General features: G+C 38.6%; 1 protein-coding gene across 1 annotated transcript in view; it reads left to right on the top strand.

The window, feature by feature from the left end:
- The window catches only part of FAM171B (family with sequence similarity 171 member B), a 68,778-nt gene extending 46,785 nt beyond the window's left edge, over nt 1-21,993 (top strand). The window contains exons 4-8 of the mRNA XM_037043795.1: nt 1,862-2,020; nt 6,193-6,363; nt 12,379-12,495; nt 16,816-16,939; nt 17,176-21,993. Of these exons, the coding sequence (XP_036899690.1) occupies nt 1,862-2,020; nt 6,193-6,363; nt 12,379-12,495; nt 16,816-16,939; nt 17,176-18,517 (1,913 nt within the window). The 3' untranslated portion in view covers nt 18,518-21,993. The remainder of the gene's footprint in view (nt 1-1,861; nt 2,021-6,192; nt 6,364-12,378; nt 12,496-16,815; nt 16,940-17,175) is intronic.
- Nucleotides 21,994-26,679: the final 4,686 nt, after the last annotated feature.

The following is a 26,679-nucleotide window of genomic DNA, read 5'->3' as shown; positions in this document are numbered from 1 at the left end:
TGGTATTGTTTTGACACATTCCTCCTCCTTATTGGCCTCTTCAGCCCCGTTCCAGTTGTAATGTCTGCTGGAATACATGTAGTGGATCAGTTGTGAGCATGTCTGTGTGCCACTCCTTTGCTGCTGTACCAGGCAGTAGGGAGCTCTCATAGGTCTGGACTGTATTGCCCATGACTTGGCATGTCTCCATGAGAACTCTGAGCCCTCTTGAATTCTCAGGTTACCTCTTTTTACTGTTTTATTTCCCTGAGAATTGACATATTGGTAAGGCCAAGCAGGAAAGGATGGATGTTTCTGATGATGTTAATTCATTCCTTAGAAGTTACACATCCTCACTTCCATAAACCATTTGTCTTTTTTCTTCCAAGATTTTATCAGGAAGGTGTTCAGTTTGTATAGTGAAAGTGTGTCAATATATTGGCAATGAAATGAGAAGGAGTTGGAAACTTCAGGAAAGTACAAGACCTTAGAAAAGTTCAACTAGACATTTCCGTTAGTGAACATGTTGTCAGTTGCATGAAGTTTGGATGTTCAACATAATTTAAGTCACACAATGTACTAGTAAGTTGTAAATTGCACCTAGTGATCAGGAGGCATCAGACTGTGCCCTCAAACAGCTTAGTCAAGCAACGATAATATCTCATAAATGCACTGTTTGTCATTATATCCTTTAGCTATTTATTTATCAAGTGTTAATATTTTTCCAGCTTCATATAGAAACTATACATTGATTTTGAGAATGATCTTACATTATTTCATTTATTACTTATTGTCATGTGGCACTTTAAAAACTAATACTTTTTTTACCCTACTAATTTTAACTGATTCTTTCTCTCTTTATCAGTGATCCTTAAAAAGTCCAAAGCAACAGCTGATGTGTAACAATTTACAGTTTTAATGATTTGAGTTGACCTTTGAATTGTTAAATATGTTGATTACAGAAATATCAATATTGCCAGAATTTTGACTCCATAAATTACATTGGAGGATAGTTAATTCAAAGTTATTAATGGGAGATAACATTTATAAAGTACCTGGCATTCAGAAGACTTTTAATGCACATTTAGTTATCTGATAGTAGAATCTACCAATTTATGTAAATGACTCAATCTCAGCAAAGCCACTTTCTGTTGCAATTGCTGAAAACCCGATGCTATATCAGCTTAAGCCCAAAGGTGGCACTTATTAATTGTTCAAATAATTGATAGGTATAAGAGGCAGACCAGCTTTAGACATGGCTTGATCAGGGCTTGTGTTGAAATAATTGAGAACTACTTTTCTTCATTTTTTTAACTCTTCATTTTTTAATACTGTCTCAGTCATCAAACCAGCTCTCTCATTTTTGGTCAAAAGATGGCTTTTGCAACTCGTGGAAATGTATCTGATTATATAAAGTCCCGGGAGGAAAACGCAAGCCTTTTTTCCCTTAGAAATCCAAGCAAAACTCGCATTGCATCTCATTAATTGTGGTCGTCACAGCACCTATCCCTGAACGAATCACAGTGTCCAAGGGAATATGAGATGCTTTCGATTGGCTTCATCCCACTGTGGTTTGCACCATTCACTCTACTCCCATTACAGAAATGAACTCCCGTGTATGTGGTTCCCTAGCATGAAACCCCCCAAAGGGTGAAGAATTTCTGGACAGCAGAGTCAAAGATAAAGTTTTCTTGTGTTATCTAAAAAGGCAGATTTCTAGTTTCTTCAGTTCCAATTTTAAAATAGTGGTTATATGAGATGCTGTAATGTTTAGAACTAATTATAACTGCTCCCTTTAGAGTAAACTGCCCTGGCCAGTGATATTGTGCTTCATATGAATTTGTTTCATCTGTTTGTAATGAGGTTTTTTTTTTTCTTTCAGATGCCAAATCTCAACCAAGTGTTCAGTTTTCAAAAGCCTTAATTCAACTGCCAGACGACCATCACATTAGCAATGTTACAGGCTATCTTACAGTTCTACAACAGTTTTTGAAAGTGGACAATTTTCTGTATACATCTGGAATTACTCTTGATAAATCAGGTATTGTCTCATTTTTTACATAATATAATTATGTATAAGAAATAGTACAGCCCTTGCTGGTTGTGCTCAGTGGATTGAGCGCAGGCCTGCAAACCACACAATCATGGTTCGATTCCCAGTCAGGGCACATGCCTGGGTTGCAGGCCAGTTCCCAGCAGGGGACACACGAGAGGCAACCATACATTGATATTTCTCTCCCTCTCTCCTTCCCTTCCCCTCTGAAGATAAATAAAATCTTTTTTAAAAAAAGAAATAGTACATACATCTCTCATCAAATACTGTTAAAGTTATTAGGCTGGATAGTCATTTAAGCTTTGGAGGATCCATGTCACTTTTGAGCATAAATTTTGTTAAAATATTTATGAGCAGTGAAAGATTATACAATAGGTTTCAGCACATACATTATTTCAAATTAATGAAATTTTAATTTACTGGATACTTTTATCTAAAGGAGTTTAATAAAGGTATAAAATAATAATTACACAATAGTAGNATGGACTCACATGAACAAGTATAAAAGACACATGGACAATAACTAAGGGTGGGGGGTGGAAAGGGGAGGGAGGCGGGGACCATGGGGTGGGGGGTGGGCAGGGTTGGGAATATAAGACAGAAACCTGTACTTGAACAAGAATTAAATAAAAATTATAAAAAAAAACCACAGGAATTTGATTTAAAGAAATTCACACACACATCTTATAATTTGACCTTCTATTCATTCTTATCAACTTGATCAGAAGTGTCAGTAATTACTAGCTATAAAAAATTTATAGATCGAAGTAAACAATTGTATGTTTTTCATATATATTTACTATTCCCTATGAGTAAAATATATCTATTCCTTATGTAACAGCACTAATATATTTATATAAGGCTTTCATGATCTACCAGTTAAGGGCATGATGGAATTTTACATTTCATTTAACAATACACCTATGAGTAACATTTCCACGGTGAATACATCTGCACTGGCTCCACCATCTTTACCACTTGTTTCAACATAACTAAAACTCCACCTCCGACAGTCTGTAAGTTTGATGGTTTTAGGTGTGTCAAAATTTTGATTCATTCGGGAAACAATTAGAAATTGATTCATTTGGGAAACAATTGGAAATTCGAGTAATAAGGGTGTGTAGATGTTTTGGTTATGTTTGGAGGTTTGTTGGTTTTTTGAACCGGCTGTAGCTGATGCTTTCAGTGCCCTTGCCAGCTGACCCTGACCCCCCTGTAAGCAGCCTGTGCCTCCTGGTGCACACACCTGTGACTGCCTGAGGGCCTTCCCTGGTCCAGGAAGCAGGCTGCAGGTCTCAACAAATGACAGATGAGAGTACATAAATAGTCCAATTTCTTTGCCTTGATTCTTTAAGTATTTTTTATTGATTATGCTATTACAGTTGTCCCAATTTTTCCCCTTTGCCCCCCTCTGCCCGGTATCCCCCTTCCCTCCAGTAATGCCCCCCGTCGCTTAGTTCATGTCCATGGGTCATGCATATACATTCTTTGACTTCTCCATTTCTATAGTGTTCCTAACATCCCCCTGTCTATTTTGTATCTATCAATTATTTTGCTTTGATTTGCTCCTGAGCCAGATTCTGTCCAGTGAGGTTGAGCTGGGGTCGCCACAGAGATAACCTGCTCACTAACACGTCCTATGCTGGCTCCCCGCCTTCTTTCTCTCCTCCTCTCCTGTGTTCCTCCTGTACTCCCTCAGTGGAGCGCAGCTCAGGGTCTGTTCTTGAAGAAGCCAATCAGAGACACCTGCTGAGATTTGCCAGATGTAAATTGTAAGATGCTCAAAATAAAGGCACTGGCAAGAATGGTACAAAGGAAGCTCATGTTGCACTGGAAGGGTTTTGTGGATACGACTCATTAGATTCAGTGGAAGGGACCATCATGTGCTCTGCTATCCAACATTCTACCACCTACTTTTGAGATTATTCATTCAGTGTTTGGATTATCCCGAGAGTGCTGACATTTTCAAAATTCTAGAGCAGTGCTGTCAGACACGGTTGTTCTTCTGCTCTGTCCGGTATGGTAGCCAGTAGGCACATGTGGCTCTGGAGCTCCTGATATATAACCAGTACTGAGAAACTGCACTACTCGTGTCACTTACATTCAAACTGTGACCTGCTGTGGGTCGCTGCTGTAGTGGATCGCAAAGTTCTAGAGTTCTGTGCACATGAAAGGATTTTTTAAAAAGCTTCCTCCTTTCATTGTCTTTTGGCCTCTTCCCCCCTACCCCACCCCCTTTATATCATTCTTCCTCTTTTTCTTTCTTTGAGTTGTCCTTATCCCAAGTAGTGGGCTATCTTTCTCAGCAGCTGCAGCTGCCTTTGGTGTCTGGGGTTACTGACTACATAGGGCTGGGGGGCAGGAATAACAGCAGTTGTTTCAGAAAGCCAGCCAGCCTTACAAGTAATAGTTTGATGTAAGAGATTATAATTACTTGCAAATCACCGAAGACTTTGTGCTCACATTGGATTACTAACCAGTGTACTAGTGTGCTAAATTTGTATGGTATTACTTTGCCATCTTATGATTTATGTTTCATACAGTTGTAAGAACTAATTTTCTTATATTTAAACAAATTTTTCACTAAGCCAGTAGTCTCCTTGTTGGATATCTGATAAACACCAGATGATGTGCAATAATGAGAATTCCTTTCAGCAGCCCACACCTCCCTCTGCCCTCCAGCCCTTGGCTTTCTCTTTTTCATTCCCCCTCTTCCCCTCCCTCTATTTTCTGATTTGGGGGCTTTGCTTTTGCCTAGAAAGCTGTGCCCTGAGGTGTTTGCATGGATGGCGCCTTCTCATTTGGCCAGAGCTCAAATATCCTCTTCTCAGAAGTGACCTTCCTGACCATCCAATTACACTGTCTCTTCAGATTTTCCTTAAAGCACTGATAGTATCTTCTATCAAGCATAAAGGCTAAAACTGACAATGAGTAAAGAAAGAGAAAAAAAGGATTTTCAATAGTAATGAAAACTGTGGAAAAAATACTGCAGGCAACCTGGGAGGTCATGTGCTCACTGTATCTTTGGGGTCTAGAGGGGTGTTGGTCTCGGTGGGTGAGGTAAATATTTGTTAAATGCGTGAGCAAAGACTAGCTTTTAAGCCATAGAGTCAAAAGTTTAGCCACAAGGATCAAATAGTATATAATAAGTATACTTTATTCGAGTATTTCTGTGTTAGTAAATTACTTGGAAAACCTGAAATTATCAAATTATTTGTAGAAAATTTATAATTTTAACATTTATAACCACATTATTTTATTCATTGTAAATATTCTGGTGTATATTATAACTTTGACATTGCTAATATTTCAAAAGCAAAACAAAGGCATTTTTTTGCCTTTCTTTCTTAAGTAATAAAAAATGTAGAGATAGCTCCTGATATTGAAGAAGGTATCCTGTAAGTAGTATAGTCAAATTTTTAAAACTCTAGGCAAAACAGAATAATGAAATCTCCTATTAACCTACTTTCCCCTAGTTTTCAAGTTTGAAGTCTAAATAATATTGCAATATTAACTTTGAAGTCTAAATAATGTTGCAATATTAATTTTGTTTATATTAATTTTAAAATATAGTATTAATTATATGTATCAAGGCCTATTAATTTTATCAGCTAACAATATTGCATAGTGATTTTGTTTGTCAAACTTATGTATTAAAATGTGCATTTTGAATAAGAATGCTTTTTACGGAAGGTGATTTTGAGTACAGTCTGTTGGTTCCAGTTCTTGAAACAGATGGTTTTAGGAAAAGGAGAGACAGATGTTTCAGACCAATATTTGCATTGATGATGTGGTATAGGAGACTCTTTATTCAGCTCTACTAGTAAGATGTGTCTGTTTTGTTGTTGTTGCTGGTTTTGTAGGTTCTTAAAAACAATGAATTAGACTCCATTGACCCTAACTCAGATGACTCTGAGAGACTTAGATCTCTAGACTTATATATTTAGAGATAGATGTGTCAATCTTACATAAATATATCTTATATTAGTGTATGATATATTTTAAAAATCCTTAATGAGGATTCAGCATCGATTTGATATTAAAATGGATAGCCTTGGGTGAACTAGAGGAACTAGATATTATAGGCCAGTAATACTTTTTTTATTAATATATGACTACAACCTGTGTTTTACATACGATTTTAATAAACTTTTTTTTAGGTTTTGAAAGTATTGAATTGACTCCTCTTGCTGCGATATGTGTGAAGATATATTCTGGGGGGAAAGAACTGAAGGTGGATGGATCTATTCAAGTCTCTCTCCCCCTTCTACACACGAATGGTATGGGGGCAGGGGATCACATACCTGCCTGGACATTTGATATGAACACAGGTATGTGAGCCAGATACAAATACTCTGAATATTTTTCTTTTGCATGTTTGCTCTTAGGAATGTGTTTTTCAGCTTTATGGTGATATAATTGACAAATGAAATTTCTATATTTTAATATAGAATAAAATAATTCAATATGCCTTATTATTGCAAACATTAAAATATATCACTTATATTTGAATGCTTTTATCTTTAGTAGAGCATTAAATCAGTAATGTTACAATTTTAAGTACTTTGTCAATCACTAAAATTTACCCCACTTTGGTTACTGTAATACAACTCTGTGGAAAATTATGTCAGTGTGTTGTATTAACAAACAGTGTTATTTACTGACCATCCTGTTTTTTTAATCCCCTAATATTTTGAGCAGAAACAAATTTTTTAAATGATTTCTACTCTTATGGGTGTTTGTTTTGATAGGCAGTATGAACTCATATCTAAAAGCTTGGTTAAAAGCAGTTGAGAAAATCAATAATTGTTATTAAGAGATATGAAAAGTGGTTGTTTTTTAAAAAAAATTTAGGTACCAATTTTGTTTCCTGAATTTAGCCTCCAAATGCCTGCTGGAATGACTTTTCCTCCTCTGGTTCCTTTGGTTTTGTTTTTGTGCTTTAATGTAAATAAGGTGGGAGTCTTTAAGTTAAGGCTGCCACCTGCTCCGTAGAAGGAAGTGATCCGCCTACAAAGTTTCCCAGGACTTGATTTTTCTCATATCTCATCTGGAAATCAAGAGGCCCTTGTGGTCACCCAGTGAGATGCAGAGATTTATTTAGGCTTAGGTCACAGGCCTGTGGAGGGAATGGAGCTCAAAACTAATTGTGTGGACAAAGAATAGGGAGTGGTTGATCCTTAAAGGAGACTTGAAATGAGATTTCACAGTAACAGGAAAGGTAGATAGTGTGGGCACTAAAGAGATTCTATGGAAAGTAACCTTAGAAGGTGATGTCATCATAAACTCCTCACTGGGCAGGTCATGGTGGGCAGTCATGCCCCAAGGCATATAACTGTGGGGGTGACTTTCCTCACAAGTCCCCCCATGTGCCACAGATGAGGGTAAACATGACTGAGACATTCATGATCTGCTTAGGGAGGAGAGGACCAGTTTACCCAGATGAGGGTAAACATGACTGAGACATTCATGATCTGCTTAGGGAGGGAGGACCAGTTTCCCAGAGAAAAAAGGCCTTGAGCAGTGGTGTTGAGCCCCTTCCTCCAAGGGCTTTTATTGGGTTGTAATACACAGGAATACAGGATCAAACAGATAACATTTCAAAGAATTCTGAGGGCTTAGTTTGAGTCAGTCTGTCAGGAAGAGAATTTTAGGGTTTCCTGCTGGAACCCTTAACATATGAATGAAAGCACTCTTAGCAGAGCAGATTTCACAGGTTTATCAGGAAGTCTCTGTGATGCCAGATTTTTCCCCAGGGCATGCTCTAGCAAGGCAAGGAGCTGCACTTCTCCCCATCAGGTATTCAGGCTTAAGGGGAGTAGAGCCAGGAAGTGCTTCTCCCACAGGACATGGGGACTCCGGCTTTGACAAAGTGGGGGGGTGGCAAGAGTCCATTGCTCTTTGTTGCTACCCCCCCCACCCCCAGTCCTTCCATGAAGGCCTCCCAAGTGGTCGAGTCTGGCCTAGGTTGCCCTAGGTTGCCCCTCCTCTGAGGGGTCTTACCCATCAAGGACTTCCGACCATGCTTTGGGGGCAGGGAGGAAATTGAGGCAACATTTGGTACCAGAGACAACTTTGTCTCCTGTGGCTCATGTTCCAAAGGTCACTGACTCATCCTTAGCCACAGGGGGTAGAGAGTTACAATTCCTGAAACCTGGCAGAGCAGTCCACAATATATAACTTGATTAGTAAAAGTCTTACCTTTGCCTTAAGCAAGCCCCATCCATGGTTTATGTACGTCTAGGTTAACACATCTCTGAAATGCCCTGTTTCAGACCCCTCCTTCTAATATGTGACAACCCTTAAGAAAGCACAGAGCTCTGGCTGGATGGTTCAGTTGGGTGGAGCAATGTTCCCTTCCACCGGAAGGTTGCAGGTTTGATTCCCTGTCAGGGCACAATCCCCAGATGGGGTGCAAATGGAAGGCAACCGATTAATGTTTCTTTTTCACATTGATGTTTATATGCCTCTAAAGTCAATGAAAACATATCCTAGGGTGAGAATTTTTTAAAAAAGAAAACAGTCTTAACTATTCTGTAATCCAATACCCACCTTGAAAAAACTGAGGGGAAAAAATGAGGTTTTGCCAGAGAATTGGGAAAGAACCAGGTGGCTGTCTTGGTTTCCCACAGCCCTGACTGGATGTTCACTTAATTCACCAGCATTGCTTACTCATATAATACCACCTAGAAGTTTCTTCATTGCTTATTTTACAATGCTTCCCATAAAATTTAACATAAAAGACAAGTCTTTTGAGATATTCCATGGGCCCTACTGGAACAATGCAGCTATTTCTACATATTTTGAGATTTTAATCCTTAAAACCCCAATAGCTGATGAAAACTAAGAAGTAAGCAATTAGCATTCTTTAGCTTGGCAGATTTATGGAGACATTTTATGACCCCCAGAAACACTTCATGGACAGCAAATTTGATCGTTAATATGGACTGACTTTTGTAAAACCCAGGGAAAGTAAAGAAAGGTCAGCTTTACATAAACCAACAAAGTCAAACTAGCTTTTGTGTACTAAGGATTAATCTTAGATCACATGAACTTGAAAAATCATTTTGAGTTTTTATATTTCTGAGAAATCCAGAATACTCAATCCTTACAAGCTCTTGCCTTTGAATTAACTTTAGTGATATTATCTTGAGGGAGAAAGCTCCTTCACATTTAGAACATACCTACGAGTATATAGACACGCAAACACAGACAGAGAACTTGCAGCCATGAGAAATCTCACTAGATTTGTATAAAGGAATGGTTAGATCCAGATTTTGTTTGGGAGGCACCTACAATTTATATCTGTCCTTGACAAGTTCCAAGTGACCTTCCCCCTCTTAAAATAAAGACCCACTTGTAATACCTCAAAGAACTGGGTTGACGTCTCAGTAGCACCAGAGGTTGATCCATTTTTTTTTTTCCGGTAGTGTGGAGACACCCGTGGAATGTTTTCCATACACCGTGCCTAATTTTGTAGCCTGATTTTTCCAGTTGTCCTCACAGAAGATTAACTCAGAAGTATCTAAGGATCCTCATCGCAGCCGCCTTCCTGCATCAATGTTAGCGGGAGGCTGGCCATTGGGGGCTTGTCGGCCTTGGGGGCACAATTTCCCATGTTTATTTTAAGGTCTATAGAGTCTGAACAAATTTCTGGAGAAAGCCAGCCTTTATGTGCACATGTGCACATCTCTAGATGGGCCAGATGCGGTGAATACCCCTACAGGGCTGCTTCACTCCCTAAAGGAAATTTTTCCTCCGGTAGCCTCACAGAGATTCTTAGTCATCTAAAAATGCCTGAGCAAGGCTCAGGGAGAACTCATGTGACACCACCAGAACTTCCCTGCTTTCCAAGGCTTGGTCGGGCCCCTCTCTCGAGGTGAACCCACTGCGGGGCACCCAGCCCTTTTCCCCAGGGCGCTGGCAGGCTTCTCTGGGATCAGCTGAGTTATCACGCTGGACGCCACGCCCTTCTCCACCACTCTGGATCTGGGGATCTGCAACAACTGTCATAGCCCTGTTGGCTGTTTGCATCAGAGAAGCCAGTAACCTTTCCCTTTCAGAAATAGTTTATTCTCATTTAACCAGCCTTGGTTTTGTTCAGACAACACATTCTTCTTCTCCTTTCCTTGGGTTATTTCAACCCTTATCCACCCTGAGGACTTTTTAAGAACAGTTCAGATAAAGTCATGGACCTGCTATTTAAAGCAGGGAAACTCAGGATTTTTAGAGAGGTCTCCCCCAAGTTCACTGGACATGAACTAGGAAGTTGGTGGGGCATAATGGGCTCCTGCTCGTATCTAGCACTGGGCCGGGTCTGCAGGGTGTTCCTGGTTGGTGGGCTTCTTGGGAATCTGGCTGTAGTGTGCCGAGTAAATGACAACATGAGAAATTTCCAAACCTGTAGAAAATTTTGTGAGTTCATTTGAGTCAAAATGGACTACGGTTGCCTGGAAGCGAGATCTCAGATGCTGCAGAGAAGAACAGTTTGCAGTTTCTGTTACGCATTTTGAGTAATGAGAGGGCAGGAGAAAGCAAGGCAGGGATTGGATTACTGTATTATGGGCTTTCCTGAGGATGGTTATGCTTTGGATGAATAATACTTTTTTTTTTTTTTTGCATTTCAAAGGTGTGGTAAACTAGAGGAACAGAACAGAAACAATGGGCAGGGTTTTCTTAAAAACCTTTCAGTGAAGAAGTTACAGGCTTGAGGATGTGACTACCCACCATACCCACCCAGTTAGGAATTTATGATGTATTACAGTGCCCCCTTTTCATCCACGGGAAAACGTTTTTGTTTACTTTAAACAGTCTGTTCTCTGCTCAGTACTCACTTCTGGCCATCAAGTGTGGGGGGTGTCTGTTTCTCCTGCACTGGGTAGTTCTCAGAAACCAGCGGGGTATCTTACAACTCAGTTCAGACACTATCCATTTGGAGTTTGCATCAGAGCCCACAGGTGAAGTAAGGGCTTAGTCCCACAGGGCTGTCCTTCCTCCTCAATGCCAGTTGCAAGTCCATTTGTGACCTGTGTTTCTGACTAACTGCCTATAAATTGGATGGTCCCGTGACTCTCTCCTTCAGTTCAATACTTTGCTAGAACAGGGTACAGGAAACCAGCTTACTTATTAGATTACCAGTTTATTATGAAAGCATATAACTAAGGAACAGCCAGATGGAAAAAATGCATAGGGCCAGGTATGGGAGAAGAGGTGCAGAGCTTCCATGCCCTCTCCTCTGAGTACATCATCCTTGATGTATTCACCAACTCTGCTCTCGTTACCCTGTAGCTCAGGGATTTTTATAGAGGCTTCGTATGTAGGAATACTGGCTAAATTATAGACCATTGGTGGCTGAACTCAATCTCCAGTCCCTGTTCGTCTCTGGAGGTGTGTGTGGGGTAGGCTCAAAGGTCCAACCCCTCAAATTGCTTGGTTGTTTTCTTGACAACCAGTCTCCCAGCCATAGAGACTTCTCAAATACTACCTCATCACAAACTCAAGTGTTGTTGAAAGCAGCTTGCTATAAATAACAAAAGACACTTTTTTCACCTTTATGGATTTTATCACTTTGGAAATTCCAGGGTTTTAAGAGCTCTTGTGCCAGGACTGGAGAGTAAGATATACAAATATGCATTTCTTACTATGAATCACAGTATCACTGTAGTATATACTATTGTAAATCACTGGATTGAGTGAGAGCTGTAAGACCCGGATTTTTAGCCCACTTTCCAGCAGTGTGATTTTTGAACAAACACCTTATATGGACCTCAATTTCCTAATACGTTGAATGAGAGAGTTGTTTTAAAACACTTAAAGAATATTTGCTTTGAGTCCTGAATTTTTATTGTTCCTGCTGGCAAAGGAGGAATCTTTGTCTCTAATGGACCTTCCAGTGACAAAATTTTTTAATTGATTTATCACATATACAACATTTATATACACTGTATACACTATAACTGTTTCATCAGAAGTCCAGAACAAGTAACAAATAATGACCCATTGATAAGGTTGGATTTCACTACTCACATCCTTCAGATATATCTCAATAGGCACAATTTAAACATTATTTGGAGAGTGATGATTTCCTTAAATATGCCAACAATCTTTATTTATAATGAATTTATTTCTTATAGTTATAAAAATTATTCAAATTATTTTATTTTATCTTATTTTCATATGTGCTTTATTACTGTGTAATATATGATGTACATATTTATCCCATGGCAATATATTGCTACAGTTTCCATAATCTTTGAAAACGTCCTCAAAGTCATCTACATGTGACTATCAGCACTATAGAGATGTAAATAAAAACACCAGCCAGTTATATTTATTTTCCTTTTTAGGTACATGGCTAAATCACGGCCGGGGAGTGGTCAAGGAATACAATAATCATTTAATTTGGACATACAACGCACCACATTTGGGCTACTGGATAGCAGCTCCACTCGCAGGAACCAGAGGTTCGTAAAAATGAAACAAGTAATTTAAAACAACAACCACCCAAGTAGTCATACTGGAATTGGGGGCAACACATCTCCATGATAAGCACTGCCACTGACCTGCTGTATGACACCGGAAAAAGCATCCAGTCTCTTGTTTTCAGTTTTAGGATCAGGCTCCATGAACTCTAAGGTCTCTTACAGATATAATATCTGGTAAAATAGGAAGCTGGTTCAAATCAAGTATTTTCTTTTCTTAATTTATTTAAAAAAATTTTACCCAGTTAGAGTATTTGGATATAAGGAGCAGGAGCAGATTTTGGATAATTAAAATGTTAGGATGTAGGGAGTTCACAGGATTCTAGGAAGGCTGTAGTAGCAGATTCCAAATGGGAGGCAGAGATCCCAGGGGGTCCCTTAACAAGGCTTCTGCTGCACGCCTGACTGCACCTCTTTGCAGTCCTTCCCTCACACTGTTCCTGACTATTCTCGAGATGCAGAATTTGCTTGCCCAAGACTTGGATTGTGAGCATGCTCCCTGATGGAGGAAGGGCTGCTGAATCATAGGGTCCCCAGACTGTTCCCAAGACCGAAAAAGTGATACCCCAAATGAAGACTGGCCTGACATGAACAGAGGTGGACACAACGCAAGAATTGTCCACTAGGGATGATCTGTTCATTTTTCTAGATGTAACGTTTGTACTTAAGGAAATTCTACATTCATCCAAGTTGTGTAACTCTCTCAAAATACTCAAACATTGCACATTTTATTCATTAAGTTTTCTATTAAAAAATCCTCTAATCTGCTGTGTTATAGTCTGGTTGCACTGTGGGCCTTTGGGATGCTTGCAGGTATAAAGTGAGTTGCTTCTTGGCCTTCCCTGCTGCCAACTTTGCTAAGTCAACTCTCCAGCGTTCTTATTGCCCTTGTCCCTTAGCTCATCTTCTTTAATTTGTGGGTTTGTAATCTACAAAAGTCAACAAAGCAACACTTTCAGTGCCAGTTCAGTGAAGTTTTGGGAGAGTAGGGAAGTTGAATGCCTGTGTCATCTCCAAGCATGTGTCAGAGAATTAGTTCTTTTGGTCGAGTGTCTTGGCTCCCAGCTGAGAGGCAGCTGCGACCTGGCTGCTTTGTCCTAGTCAGAAGTAGTCCCAGTGCACATGCCGATCCAGGATGTGGAGAATGTTTGCGTACCTTTCTCTGCAGTGTTCCCTCATCTAACTTACTACAGCTGTCTATTAATTTGAAGACTCTCACAGTGTTTCTGAAAAACTTTGTAAAAAATAGTTTTGAATTTTCCTTTTTTGTTGACAGCCTTTGAATTTTAAACTGTGCAACTAACAAGACTTTTTGATGAAGCCAGAATTTAGTATTCCAATATGAGAAATATAAACCACTAACTATATGTAATCAGAGGGGATGTTCTCTGTTTCTGTTTTGAACTTAGTAGTTATGAGATTATTTATTCAGAAACCAGGGGGTGGTTACTTTTATTCCGTATGATGTGAAATATCACACAGTCTTGCTAGCTGTCTGGCCTTGTCCCATTCTAGATTTGCAGCTATACTGAAATATTGATGGAAAAGCACAATTAATATTTAATGTAACACTTCAACTCAGCCAAATCTAAGTCATTTCATTTCTAATCAACATTAGCCTAAGGAGCACTTGAGTTTTATTGAGAAGTGTATCTCCCACCAAACATGTTCCTGAAACAACCGATTTATATAGATGACTTTACGGATCATAGAAGCTGAATAATTTTCTAAAATAGGTTAAATTTTGTTTCAGCTTATATGTTGCTAAAGATTGATGTGAATCAGAGTAGTAAAATAGAAGTGTGGGATTCCCATTTAATTTGAATAAGTGCTTTCTAGGGATGCTTTTATTCTGCAAGCATATCACAATCTAAGGAACTCTATACTAGAAATATGGATAACTTGATCATAGCTTTGGCTTTGCCGGTAACTCACTGGGTGAGTTTGAAACAGGTACGTATCCATCCTATATCAGTATATTAGTTTTCCTTGTTTCTAAATGGTGGGTGTTGTGTATGGTGATCCCTAATATCCCCAAACATTTTAGGATCTGGGCATTACTGTAAAATCAAAACTGGTCCCATGATGGGCTGGTTACTATGCTGGAGCTGCTTGAGTAGTAATTTGTTAATGTATCTATTTTTAAAAATAGAAAGAATTCTAGAATTCCTTGAAAAATATTAAGTGCAAGAAATTAGTTTCTTATAGATTGTTCTCAGGAAGTATGTAGGTAATTACAGAGTTTAATAAACAAGTACTTATTGTTCAATATTCATTTTCAAATGTATTTGAATTTCAAAAATCTACTGTAATTTTCTGCCTTTCTAATTCCTTCTGGGCAACATACACACACATGCAAATCTGTAATTTTTTGCTTTGATTGTACATATAGGATTTGGGACAAACCCAATAATACCAGCTTCCTATTTTCAATTGTGAGTTTCATTGGACTCCCATGGAATGAAAATGGCTAGCATTGTTTCTTTTGTGTGTGTAAATGAACACCCTTATACTCTTAGGAGCAAAAGCTGAATTTTATCCAGTTATAATCAAACTTTACTCCTTTGAAGCTCTGAATCCTCACTAAGAATCTACAGACAGACTGTTATTCTTATTTCTTTCTGTTTGAAGAAATTTCATATTATGTACTGTTGTAGTTGCTTGTCTGTTAGATATGATACTTTATCAGTAGTAACCATATATGAAAGTATGACCGGTCTGGAGTGCCTATTCATACATAACCTTGAAGTTACACAACTGTGTAGTGTAGCCAACACTTGTGTGCTTATTCATGCACTAAGCACTGTTCTAAGTGTTCTATAAATATTACTTAATCCCAGACAACCCATGTGGGTTAGGTAGGACAGATATGAACTGAAATACAAAGAAATGGAACTTGCTGAAGAGCACACAGACATAAATGGTAAGGCCAGGATTTCATTTCAGGCACTCTGGCTTCAAAGTCTGTGTACATATCCACACTGCTGCTTCTCCAATCCTTTTACTGTTACTTTACTTTTGTAAAATTAGATGCTGCACAATCTAGCAGATGACCCCGTCTCCCTTCCAGTGTCCTTGGTAGAGGTGAGAGTCTCATTCTGGAGGTTTCCTCTTGGCAGAGATGACCCGCAAACCCTTGTTTCAACATCCTCATCACCTCTGCATCCTGAGACCGTATTGCAGTCTACGTAATACTGATCAGTGGGGTGGTTACGTATATTGCTTAGCAAAATGAAGTCTTAGTTTTACTGAAAAGATTACCTCAAGATTAGTTGCCCAGTCACATTGATTTTCATGCAGAGTCTTAGTAGCCTACACTTGTCATGTTCGAGCATTCATCAGCTTGCACTACAGCCAAGCTTCTCAGGGCAGCGCGGTCTCTATTCACTCTCTCAGAGGGGTCTGGTGGGAGCGCTGTGCCTCTGCTGGGCTCAGCCAACTTGGACCATGGGATCTTCTTATTCTACAACCTGGGCCTAAGGAATTGCAACCTTCAGTCCTTCAAGTCTCGGCATTTTGGGGCTCTCTCTAGTCCTTTGATCCCTGCTTTCTATGGCACATTCTATTTTGAATTTATTTTTTAAAAATGTTTTAATTGAATGCAGCTAATAACAGTCCAGTCTCACTACTGATATTTTATCAGAAAACTTCTTCACACAAAGCTCAAATTAATTGGGAATATTTTCTCCCAGTTTATGCCACCACATATTTTGCTGCTACATAACTTGGGTAAAAATTTTACTGCCTACTGAAACCATTTCCTCACTGCACACTGTGGGGCCTGAAGCCAGGGTCACATATTTTAGGGTTTTGTTATAGCAGCATTTCAGCGTCTTGGTACCAATGTCTATAATAGCCATTGCTGTCACAAAGAAATCTGCAATCTCAATGGCTAACAATGGCAGGCATGCATTTGTTGCTTATGCTTCAAGACTGTTGCCCTCGGCTTTGTTCAGTTCAACATTTTTTCTCATTCTGGAACCTAGGTTGAAGGAATACGAGCTCTCCGGGATGCACTATTTGCATAGTAAGAGGATCTTCTAAGATCCTCTAGGAGGGATGGGCCATATCATGCAAACTCATTTAAGGTGCTCACATACCACCAGGCAGAGCAAGTCAGCTGATTAAGCCCAAAGGGTCAAGAAGGTGTTCTCCACCCACAGGAAGCTTGCCTTTGGAGGGGAGCAAACAGTACAAGTTTGTACACATATGCAGTCAGCTTCACCCGGAACAGGGCACAGTTGGAAATTTGATCTAAAGCATGTTTTCTTTTTGTTTGTTTGTTTATATTGAACCATTTAGGTTCAGGTATAAATGGAGACCCAAAGGACATCACTGCCTACCACACAGTGTTTCTCACAGCCATATTAGGAGGAACAATAGTCATTGTCATTGGGTTTTTTGCTGTGCTGCTCTGTTATTGCAGGTGAGAAAATATGAATGTGTATAAACCCAAAAAACTATCATGCCAGTATGTTCTGTGTATTAAAAAGTTTTTTTTGTAGAAATCAATGGGTTACTCTTTCAAATATATAGATTAAAATAAGAATGGTTATATTCTAAGAGCATTGCCTATCTAATGTACATGTTGTAGGATGAATATTTAAATGAACCTTCTAGAGTTTACATTGCAAACACGGTTTGTCTTTTCCTCTACTCCAGGGATAAGTGTGGTGCTCCGCAGAAACGAGAAAGAAATATCACTAAACTTGAGGTCCTCAAGCGAGACCAGACAACTTCAACGACACACATCAACCACATCAGTTCAGTCAAAGTTGCACTAAAAGCCGAGGACAAGTCACAGCTATTCAATGCCAAAAACTCCTCTTACAGCCCACAGAAAAAGGAACCATCAAAGGTAGAAGCAGAAGAAAGAGTTTCCATGGTAAAAACTCGGGACAATTTTAAAATCTACAGTGAAGATGTTTCATTTCTGTCGGCCAGTCAAAATAATTACTCAAGAAACCCAACACAGTCTTTGGAGTCCAGCATAGGGTCCAAGCAGCCTAAACATATTAGCAACAATCTATCTTCCCTAGGTGATGCTCAAGAAGAAAAGAGGTACCTCACAGGCAGTGAAGAGGTGTACGGGCGTTCCCACATTCCTGAACAGCTGATGCATATCTACAGCCAGCCTATTGCCATCCTTCAGACATCTGACCTTTTCTCCACTCCAGAGCAGCTACATGCTGCCAAGTCAGCTACTTTGCCAAGAAAGGGTCAGTTAGTCTATGGCCAGTTGATGGAACCGGTTAATAGAGAGAACTTTACGCAGACCTTGCCCAAAATGCCAGTGCATTCTCACACACAGCCTCCAGACCCCAGGGAAGAGAATGTCCCACTTGAAGGTCAACAGAGCTTGCCATCCCAAACTTCAGACTGGAGCCGGTATTCCAACAGCTTACTAGAATCTGTTTCTGTTCCTGGAACACTAAATGAAGCTGTGGTAATGACTCCCTTTTCATCAGAGCTTCAAGGAATTTCAGAACAGACCCTCCTGGAGCTGTCCAAAGGGAAACCCTCCCCTCACCCCAGAGCCTGGTTTGTGTCTCTTGATGGAAAACCAGTTGCACAAGTGAGGCATTCCTTCATAGACCTGAAAAAGGGCAAGCGAACCCAGAGCAATGACACAAGTCTGGACTCCGGGGTGGACATGAATGAGCATCACTCAAGTAGAAAACTTGAGAGGGAGAAAACGTTCATCAAAAGCATGCATCAGCCTAAGATTCTCTACTTAGAAGACTTAGACCTGAGCAGTAGTGAGAGCGGAACCACTGTCTGCTCGCCCGAGGACCCAGCTTTAAGGCACATTCTAGATGGAGGGAGTGGAGCTATCATGGAGCACCCTAGGGAAGAGTCCCCAGGCAGGAAAAGCACTGGTGAGGATTTCGAAGCCAATACATCCCCCACTAAAAAAAGGGGCCGGCCACCACTAGCCAAAAGAGATAGCAAAACTAATATCTGGAAGAAGCGAGAGGAACGTCCACTGATCCCCATAAATTAACGTCAAGGATGGTTGTGACTCTGCTCTCTTGTGCTGCTTATTCTTGCTTCTTGTTGTAAATTGCAGTATGAACTCCTTAAGAAGGTGAGACTGAGTGATCCAATGGTCCCTGGACATGTCTCAAGCAGAGCAAACAGTAAAATGGTAATTCAGTAATGAGAGAGAAGGATATTAAGGAATGCTTTTTCTGACCTACTCTTTTGTTTTGGGTGCTGAATTTGAAGTATCCAAGAGTTCAAAATGTCAAATAGCTTCAAGATGCTAGTCATCTGAAAATGTTGCTCAGTCAGCCAACTCAGACCTGACTCTTAAGAATGACACTGTGTAATGCACACGCCTAAAGTTTCTTCCATTGAAAAGCGTAGCATCTGCATTGGTGACTACCGCCCCTGTGAAACGTTTAGAAATGAAACTGTGTTCTTCAGGCATCATATTCTTGTGATAGTCCTGTTATGTTCTCCCCTGCCTATTCTTGGAAATAACTTGATAAATTTCTGTATTGATGTAATTCTGGAGTTTAAAAACCAAACAACTTTTTTTTTTTTACTATAAACAGCATGCATAGTGTACCATCCCCAAAGTAAATCCCATGTTCATATAAGATGAGCAAGAAGCCACTTAGTTGTTAGAGAGGGAAACTCCAGAAATTTTTTTTGCTTTTGGACATAACTTCACAAAATAAATGGTAAGGTGATAATTTGTTATTTGGAAATCTGAGAAATGAATGCTCTATTATTAAATTTTTACTTAAAATTTTCTCTTCTTTCCTCAGAAGTAAAGTGAGCTTAACTGTCAAGGAAAATTTTACACCAATCTGGGCCCTGACTGGTGTGGCTTAGTGGGTTGGGCATTGTCCTGCAAACCAAAAGAGGGGGCACTGGTTTGATTCCCCATCAGGCACATGTCTGGGATGCAGGCGAAGTCCTTGATTGGGGGTGTGTGAGAGGCAACTAATCGATGTTTTTCTCCTTCTCTTTCTCACTGTCTTCCTCTCTAACAATAAATAAATAAAATCTGAAAAAAAACCCAAACCAAAAAACGTTACACCATGTAATCTGGAAAATAAAACAATAGAAACCCTGGTCTTTAATTTTATTCACTGATACATGTAAACTAAAATCAGTTTTAAGACATGTCTTCTATTTTAAAAAATTCTGGCATTGAAATGCTATTGAACTTGATTTAAAACCAGGTAGTTGCTTATGAATGTTAAAAAATGAACAATATCTGGAGCTAAAGGAAATACACATTTCAGTCTTCCCTTAAATATTAAGCTAAAAAAGAAATGCCATTTCCCTGAGACTCAAATATACCTTTAGGATAGTAGGTAACTGTATAGATTTTTTTCTGTTAACATTCATAAAAGATGTTTGAGAAAAACAGTTTCAATTTTATGAGAAAAGTAAAAGTTTTTTCTTAAATCACTTACAGACTTTGCAACATTCCTCCCTTCCCCCAGTTTTGGAAGTAATATATCCATATTTTCATCATAGCAAATAATTCAGTGTGAACACATTCAACAGCTGCTTTTAATTACAAGTGTCTTCAACTCTGAATTATTATTCATATGTCCTAAAAACCTCTTTGTTAATTAAAATAAATTCACCCCATTTTTTCTTAAAACTCGTGAAGGCAAATGTCTGAAGCAGATTCCCCTTTCCCTTGGGGGAAGAAAATGGAATGAAATTGCTTTATTTCTCATCCCCTATTAGTCAACATGAGAGCAACATAAAGACCCCAAGGCACATAAGTTGAAAGAACCAAAATTAGTCACATTAGCTTTAGTCAAGTTATAAAGTGATGTACAATGAAAGACTAGAATCTTTTTCTCCAGATAATAGACTTCAGCCAATGTTTTTCCTGTAACCACTTCTGAAGCATCTAACCTGTCAGGTGATACTGCTACCTTTCTGTATAAGCCCGAAGCATTAAAAACCAAGGTAAAAGTTTGCTATGCTTGACCCCAATCCATAGAAGAGATAGACGTTTCAGTAATAACTAGGTTTAAGTTAATTTGTATGGGGGTACAGTGATAGGGCTCCAAATTAGAGGAAGCTTCTTAATTGGTCTTATACAGAAAGATGCATTAAAAGCGGCATAAATGAAATGTCTTGGAAAAGGTTAAGGAGTTAGTGCTCTGCTGAAGTGCCTTTGATACAGACTTGCTTTATTAGAAGGATAGGGTAACATCTTTCTTAAATGTACAGTTTCTTTTTGTTAGCCAAATTAAGCAGACGTGCAGTTCCTTTTAAAGATGTACAGACCTGGTGTTTTCACGTTGGAATAATGGATTTTGCATGCAAGTAGCATTTATCTCTTTCTTTTGTGTATTTAATTCCTTTTTGAATCCAGTTTATGTTGACACATGGTGAAATGTTGTACTTCAATATTTTAAGTGTATATTTCTCCCACCTTTAAGTAAAAAATGTTTTCTCTCTCGGCTTAGTAACGGAATGCACATGTTGCTATAAGGGTGTACCATTCAGGGGTGCCACTCCATACTTCTGTAAAGGAAATGAGGAGCTGTATCCCCAAGGGCTTTTCTAGAAATGCATTTTTTGGTTGCAGAATAAAACCTTATTTTTTTATACACTGCACATTCTGTTCTCAATTGGGAAGTATAGGCAATTTATCTTTTCTAGTGATTAAAAATGTGTAACTTCTCATGTGTGAGTAGTTCACAAATTTCCTGTTAAAAAGCTGAAGCCATCTACTTTTTCTGAACCCAAGTGATAATAAAACTACACTATTTACAACTTTCTTAAATTTGTAAATTGAAAACCAACCCCGTTTTTTGCAAATGTATACGTAGAGAATTTTGGCCGCAAATTGCTAACATTTGTGGATCCTTTGTATATATTTTGCATATATCTTAAAAGCAAAATTATCCCTCAGTTAACGGATTTGTTTCCTAAAGCACAGCTATATGTATTTTTGAATACATATTAAGATCCTGAGACTTTATAAAATCACTTTTGATGACATCTGGGCAGTTGTATAGGGATCACCCCTTTAGAACACACAGTGCACCAAGAAGGTCACACTTGCTGAGGGAGGAAAGCTCCTCCTTGCCTTGGCCGTCGTTTCCAGGCCGATTCCTCTGTAGCTGAGTCCTCTGGCATCAGCACATAGTGTAGAGCTTTAGGTATCTGTGGGTCAAATAATATCCCTCAAACTCCCCAGAAAGGTGAAGCTCCAACTTACATAGTCGTTTGTAGGGAACAAGTTACTTCCCATGTACTGGCTTGGTAAAGAATTTGACTGTGTTAATTTTTATCTCAGATGTAGCGTTGACATTTTGCCCTCTGTTTCCAAGTGTTTCTATCTTTTGTATTCTTTCCTCAGAGGAATGTCACATTTCAGTGTATATTTATTGCCATTACTACTATATTTACTGCTGAAAACTGTAATAATTCGAAGATTTGTAAAATGTTTAAACAGTTCATTAAAGATAATAAAATAAATCTAAAAATGTACTGGTGCATTATTTGCTTTTGATAAACTACAAACTATTTCTTTCTAATTGTCATTTAATCTAAAATTCAATCATTACTTTTTCATTTATTATACTCCCTATAGGTAAATAAACATATATTTGATTACCCTTTATTTATATAGTTGAACTTGATTTCTCTTCGAATGTCATGTTCTCCAAAGTTCACATTTTTACCATTAAAGCTAAGAGTAGACATGTTCTCCTTCAATGGGAAGACTTCTTAAGATAGTGTGATAGAGCCCTGGCTGGTGTAGCTCAGTGGATTGAGCGCAGGCCTGCAAACCAAAGGATCGAGGTTCGATTCCCAGTCAGGGCACATGCCTGGGTTGCAGGCCAGTTCCCAGCAGGGGATGCACGAGAGGCAACCATACATTGATATTTCCCTCTCTCTTCTTCCCCTTTAAAGATAAATAAAATCTTAAAAAAAGATAGTGTGATAAAATGTAAAATAAATTGCAATTCCCAAAATACCTAAGTGAGAATATGATACAGTATCTCCTTCCCACCTTTAAAAATATTCTTTGGACTTTAAACCTAAGACAAAATGACAAGGCTATTTCTACTTAGAATGTTAGATCTTCTTTAAGAGCCCTTCTGCTTGAGTTCAGACAATTTGCATTTGGGGCTTTGAAATATCTCTAGAATCATTATCCTGGGTGCCATGTTTTAAGACATTTTGCATAGCTTATATAAATTAATATGGTACTAGAAATGCCATGTTATTTTGGTCAGTTCTAATGGGATTTGTGCTCTGAATCCACTTAGAAAGACAATGGAGATGATGACACCCCTCTCCACCTGCCTCCACAACTCCAAACACTAGCATTAAATGTATGCACTTCCCATTTGGATTCCTGCCAAGTTCAAGCCAGGCTGTGGCTGCCTTTGCTCCAGGGGCTGTTCTCCATCTAGGAGAGTTGAGAGTCTTAACAGAAATGGTGCAGCCTCTGGAAGAGTCCTGCGTGGAACTGGTTGTAATAAAAAATGTTTTATAAATCATAATCAGAAACTTGGCTGGCAAACGTGATTTTCACAAGCTGGTCATCACATTCTCATCTCAGAAGGAAAAATATGAGATGACTAATATGTAAGAACTATAGCAAAGGTAGTTGGATAGAGTTAGGTATTTTAATGGGTTTATCAAAAGTATTTCACCTCTCAATGCTTTATTATGACAGCTAATCGGGGACCCTTTGAATTACATGCTGGGAAAATGTTAAACTAGAGCACAGTGGTGCTTTATCTAGGCTCCATAAAATAACCTTTTGGCCTTTTAAAGAAAATAGGTACACTATAAATAGATACACGGTGAGGCAGCTTAATTCCATCTGTAAATCCTTTCTAAATCAGGTATGGGGTTAATTTCTTTTGAGAAATCTGCCCTATTGTCTTAGTCTTGGATTTGGTTGCTCCATTAATATAAGTATTTCCTTGACTTCATTTTTATCTTTTCCCCTTATTGTAAGCCTCTTTGTTTGGGGACTGTGGGCTCTGTCCATTGAGTTAAGTGTTTCTTTTTCTTTATAAAAATATTTTCAGAGTTTCACTAGAGAAAAACTAGTTCCACTAGAAATCACAGTTTGTAATGTTGAATACCAAAAATGCTAATAACTATAAATGATGGAAAAACATTTTCATTAAGTATATATGTAATGAATGTAGGGGTGCATATATCTGTGAATAGATGTTTTCAAGTATTTTGGGGGTAGATATCCAGAAAAGGGGTTGCTGGGACATATGGTAACTGTATTCTTAGTTTTTTGAAGAACCTCCGTACTGTTCTTCAGAGTGGCTATACCAATTTACACTCCCACCAGCAGTGAGTGAGGGTTCCTTTTTCTCCATAACCCCTCTGACACTTATTACCTGTCTTGTTGATGATGGCCATTCTAACAGGTGTGAGGTGGTGTCTCATCGTGGTTTTGACAGAGGGGAGGGAGCAGCGGGAGGTAGAGGGTAAAGGGGGGCAAATATATGAAAACAAGATGATTTGATTATGGGTGGTGGGCACATAATGCAATATACAGATCATGTATCACAGAAATGTATACCTGAAACCTACATGACCCTATTAACAAATGTCACCCCAATAAATTTAACAATAGATATGTAGCACATTTCTTAGGGAAAACATTGTGATAACTATTTTCTTTCTAAAATAGCTAAGCTTAAAGATCACACCAATGTTGTTTTTCAAAATATTGCAGTAATGCTTTGTTTGCTGTAATAGATGAATATCTTCTCATTTCTGTTGGAAAGCTCACATGTTGAAAAGCATATGCTGTTTTTTTCCATTTGTTGACAAAACCTTTCCTGTTTGAACCCTGCATTTCCTGGTTTTCAAACCTCTGCTTCCCATGGCTGTAAATGATATCCCACAGTCCTGTAGAATACGCCAAAGTCCCAAATGATTTAGTCTTCTTTTTTCCATCAGGTTTACTAGGAGTTTCATAATTCATGTGTTGACTGGTTCCAATCCTTGTAGACCTTATTAAAACACTAGACTAACANACATTTCTTAGGAAAAACATCGTGATAACTATTTTCTTTCTAAAATAGCTAAGCTTAAAGATCACACCAATGTTGTTTTTCAAAATATTGCAATAATGCTTTGTTTGCTGTAATAGATGAATATCTTCTCATTTCTGTTGGAAAGCTCACATGTTGAAAAGCATATGCTGTTTTTTCCCATTTGTTGACAAAACCTTTCCTGTTTGAACCCTGCATTTCCTGGTTTTCAAACCTGTGCTTCCCATGGCTGTAAATGATATCCCACAGTCCTGTAGAATACGCCAAAGTCCCAAATGATTTAGTCTTCTTTTTTCCATCAGGTTTACTAGGAGTTTCATAATTCATGTGTTGACTGGTTCCAATCCTTGTAGACCTTATTAAAACACTAGACTAACAGCAGACAGTTTGATTCAAAACAAACCAGGTAATTACATTCCCAGGAGTCTCTGGGTTTATTATACTTGAACAACTTAGTTAAAAACCTTTCCTAGATACTGTATTGAAAAGCATAGTTGTGGCTATTAAGAAATATGGAGTAGCTATCTTAAAATAATTTTTGTTTTTTATATTCCCATATTTCAGCCTAGAAAATAAGACTTTTTGTTTTACATAGAAGGTATTTTTAAATTTATTCACCTTAGTAAATTTATCTCTAATATACAGTATTCTGTAGTAAATACTATTTTGAAACCTTGTTTTCTAATTCAGATAACTTCTGAGAGATTTGTGTCCATTAAATACCTTAATACATTTATTAATGTGTACTTTTACAGATATTTTTATTCTCATTAATTACCATTTTTTAATTTTGAGAGTACATTGATTAAAGCTGGGACAGTGAAACAAGAAAGGGCTTAGGTTACAAGAAGACTTTCTAGCCTGTGCGGGGCTGCTTTGGCTCCCTAGAAGTGTCATAGGAAAGAAATGAGCCTCCGGGGGCTCCTCTGGCTCACGGGAAAGTCAGGGGGGAAAGGGCCTTGGAGACAGGTTCAGGGGGTTAGCTCAGGACAAGTTGTGGCTGATGATCGCTCCCCTGGGTGCAAGTCCACGGGGACCCTTACAATTTAGAAAATGCGCACCTGAGAGGGAAGAAAAGAGTGGGCATGGCCCTAGGAGGGAGAGTGTGCCCATTAGTTTTTCACTTAGTGTTTATTACTGATTATTGGAGCAACTAGGGGACTGGAGGAAGGATCGAGAGGAGATCTGTTCTTTTCTTTTGGAGAGTCCCAGTTATAAGGATCTGCAAGGCATCACTGGAATCAATCTTAGGATGGCTAGTAGGGTAACATCAGATGTTAGATTTGATACAGTCAGTAGAAATTTTGGGATTTCTAGATGGTTGTTTGAAGCTACAGGTGGATGAGATGACCCAGAAAGAGTATGTAGGATGAGAAAAGATTTCTATTAGTGTCATTAAAGTATTGTGTAACAAATCATAAAAGAAAATATTCTCTTTAAAAAACTTATTTTTTATTTTTAGATAGAGAGGAAGGGAGGGAGAAAGTGAGAGAAACATCAATGTGTGGTAGCCTCTCAGACACCCCCAACTGGGGACCTGGCCTGCAACCCAGTCATGTGCTTTGACTGGGAATTGAACCAGTGGCCATTTGGTTTGCAGGCTAGCACTCAATCTACTAAGCCACACCAGCAGGGCTATCTATTCTATTTATATCAAACTTTAGAAATAGGATAATATATATGCATTTAAATTGAATAAAAAGATAGTAGTTTTAATGTCTCCTTTTTAAGTTTCATAAACATGACTGTCTCTACATCAAGTTGGGTATAAATTCAATTTTTGTGAATAGAATCTTATTTTAAAAGAAGTTATAATTATTTTATGCTAATTTTTTCCTTATTACTAATTTTTTCTATAATGGGGTTTCACAAAATAGATTTTCAATGAATATTTGGCAAATGGGAACAAAAGTCAAGTGACCTGGGTTCAGGTCATGGCACTTCACATTCCTAGTAAACTTAGTTTCCTCATATTATACGGATCTGACAATCGCCATAACAATACCTTCTCTACATGGCCAGTGTAAGACCTAAGGTGGTATGGAGGAAAAGCATAGGTTAGGCAATATTACTTATCATCCTATGACACTACATTTCATGAGCTTAATTAATTTACAAGGGGTATTTTTGTGACTTA

Source organism: Sturnira hondurensis, unplaced genomic scaffold, assembly GCF_014824575.4.
Source record: "Sturnira hondurensis isolate 20B ecotype Veracruz unplaced genomic scaffold, ASM1482457v3 Scaffold0004136, whole genome shotgun sequence".
In the NCBI taxonomy this organism is placed as follows: Eukaryota; Metazoa; Chordata; class Mammalia; order Chiroptera; family Phyllostomidae; genus Sturnira; species Sturnira hondurensis.
Note: the sequence above shows the minus strand (reverse complement) of the source record. Positions and strands in the feature narration are given on the sequence as shown.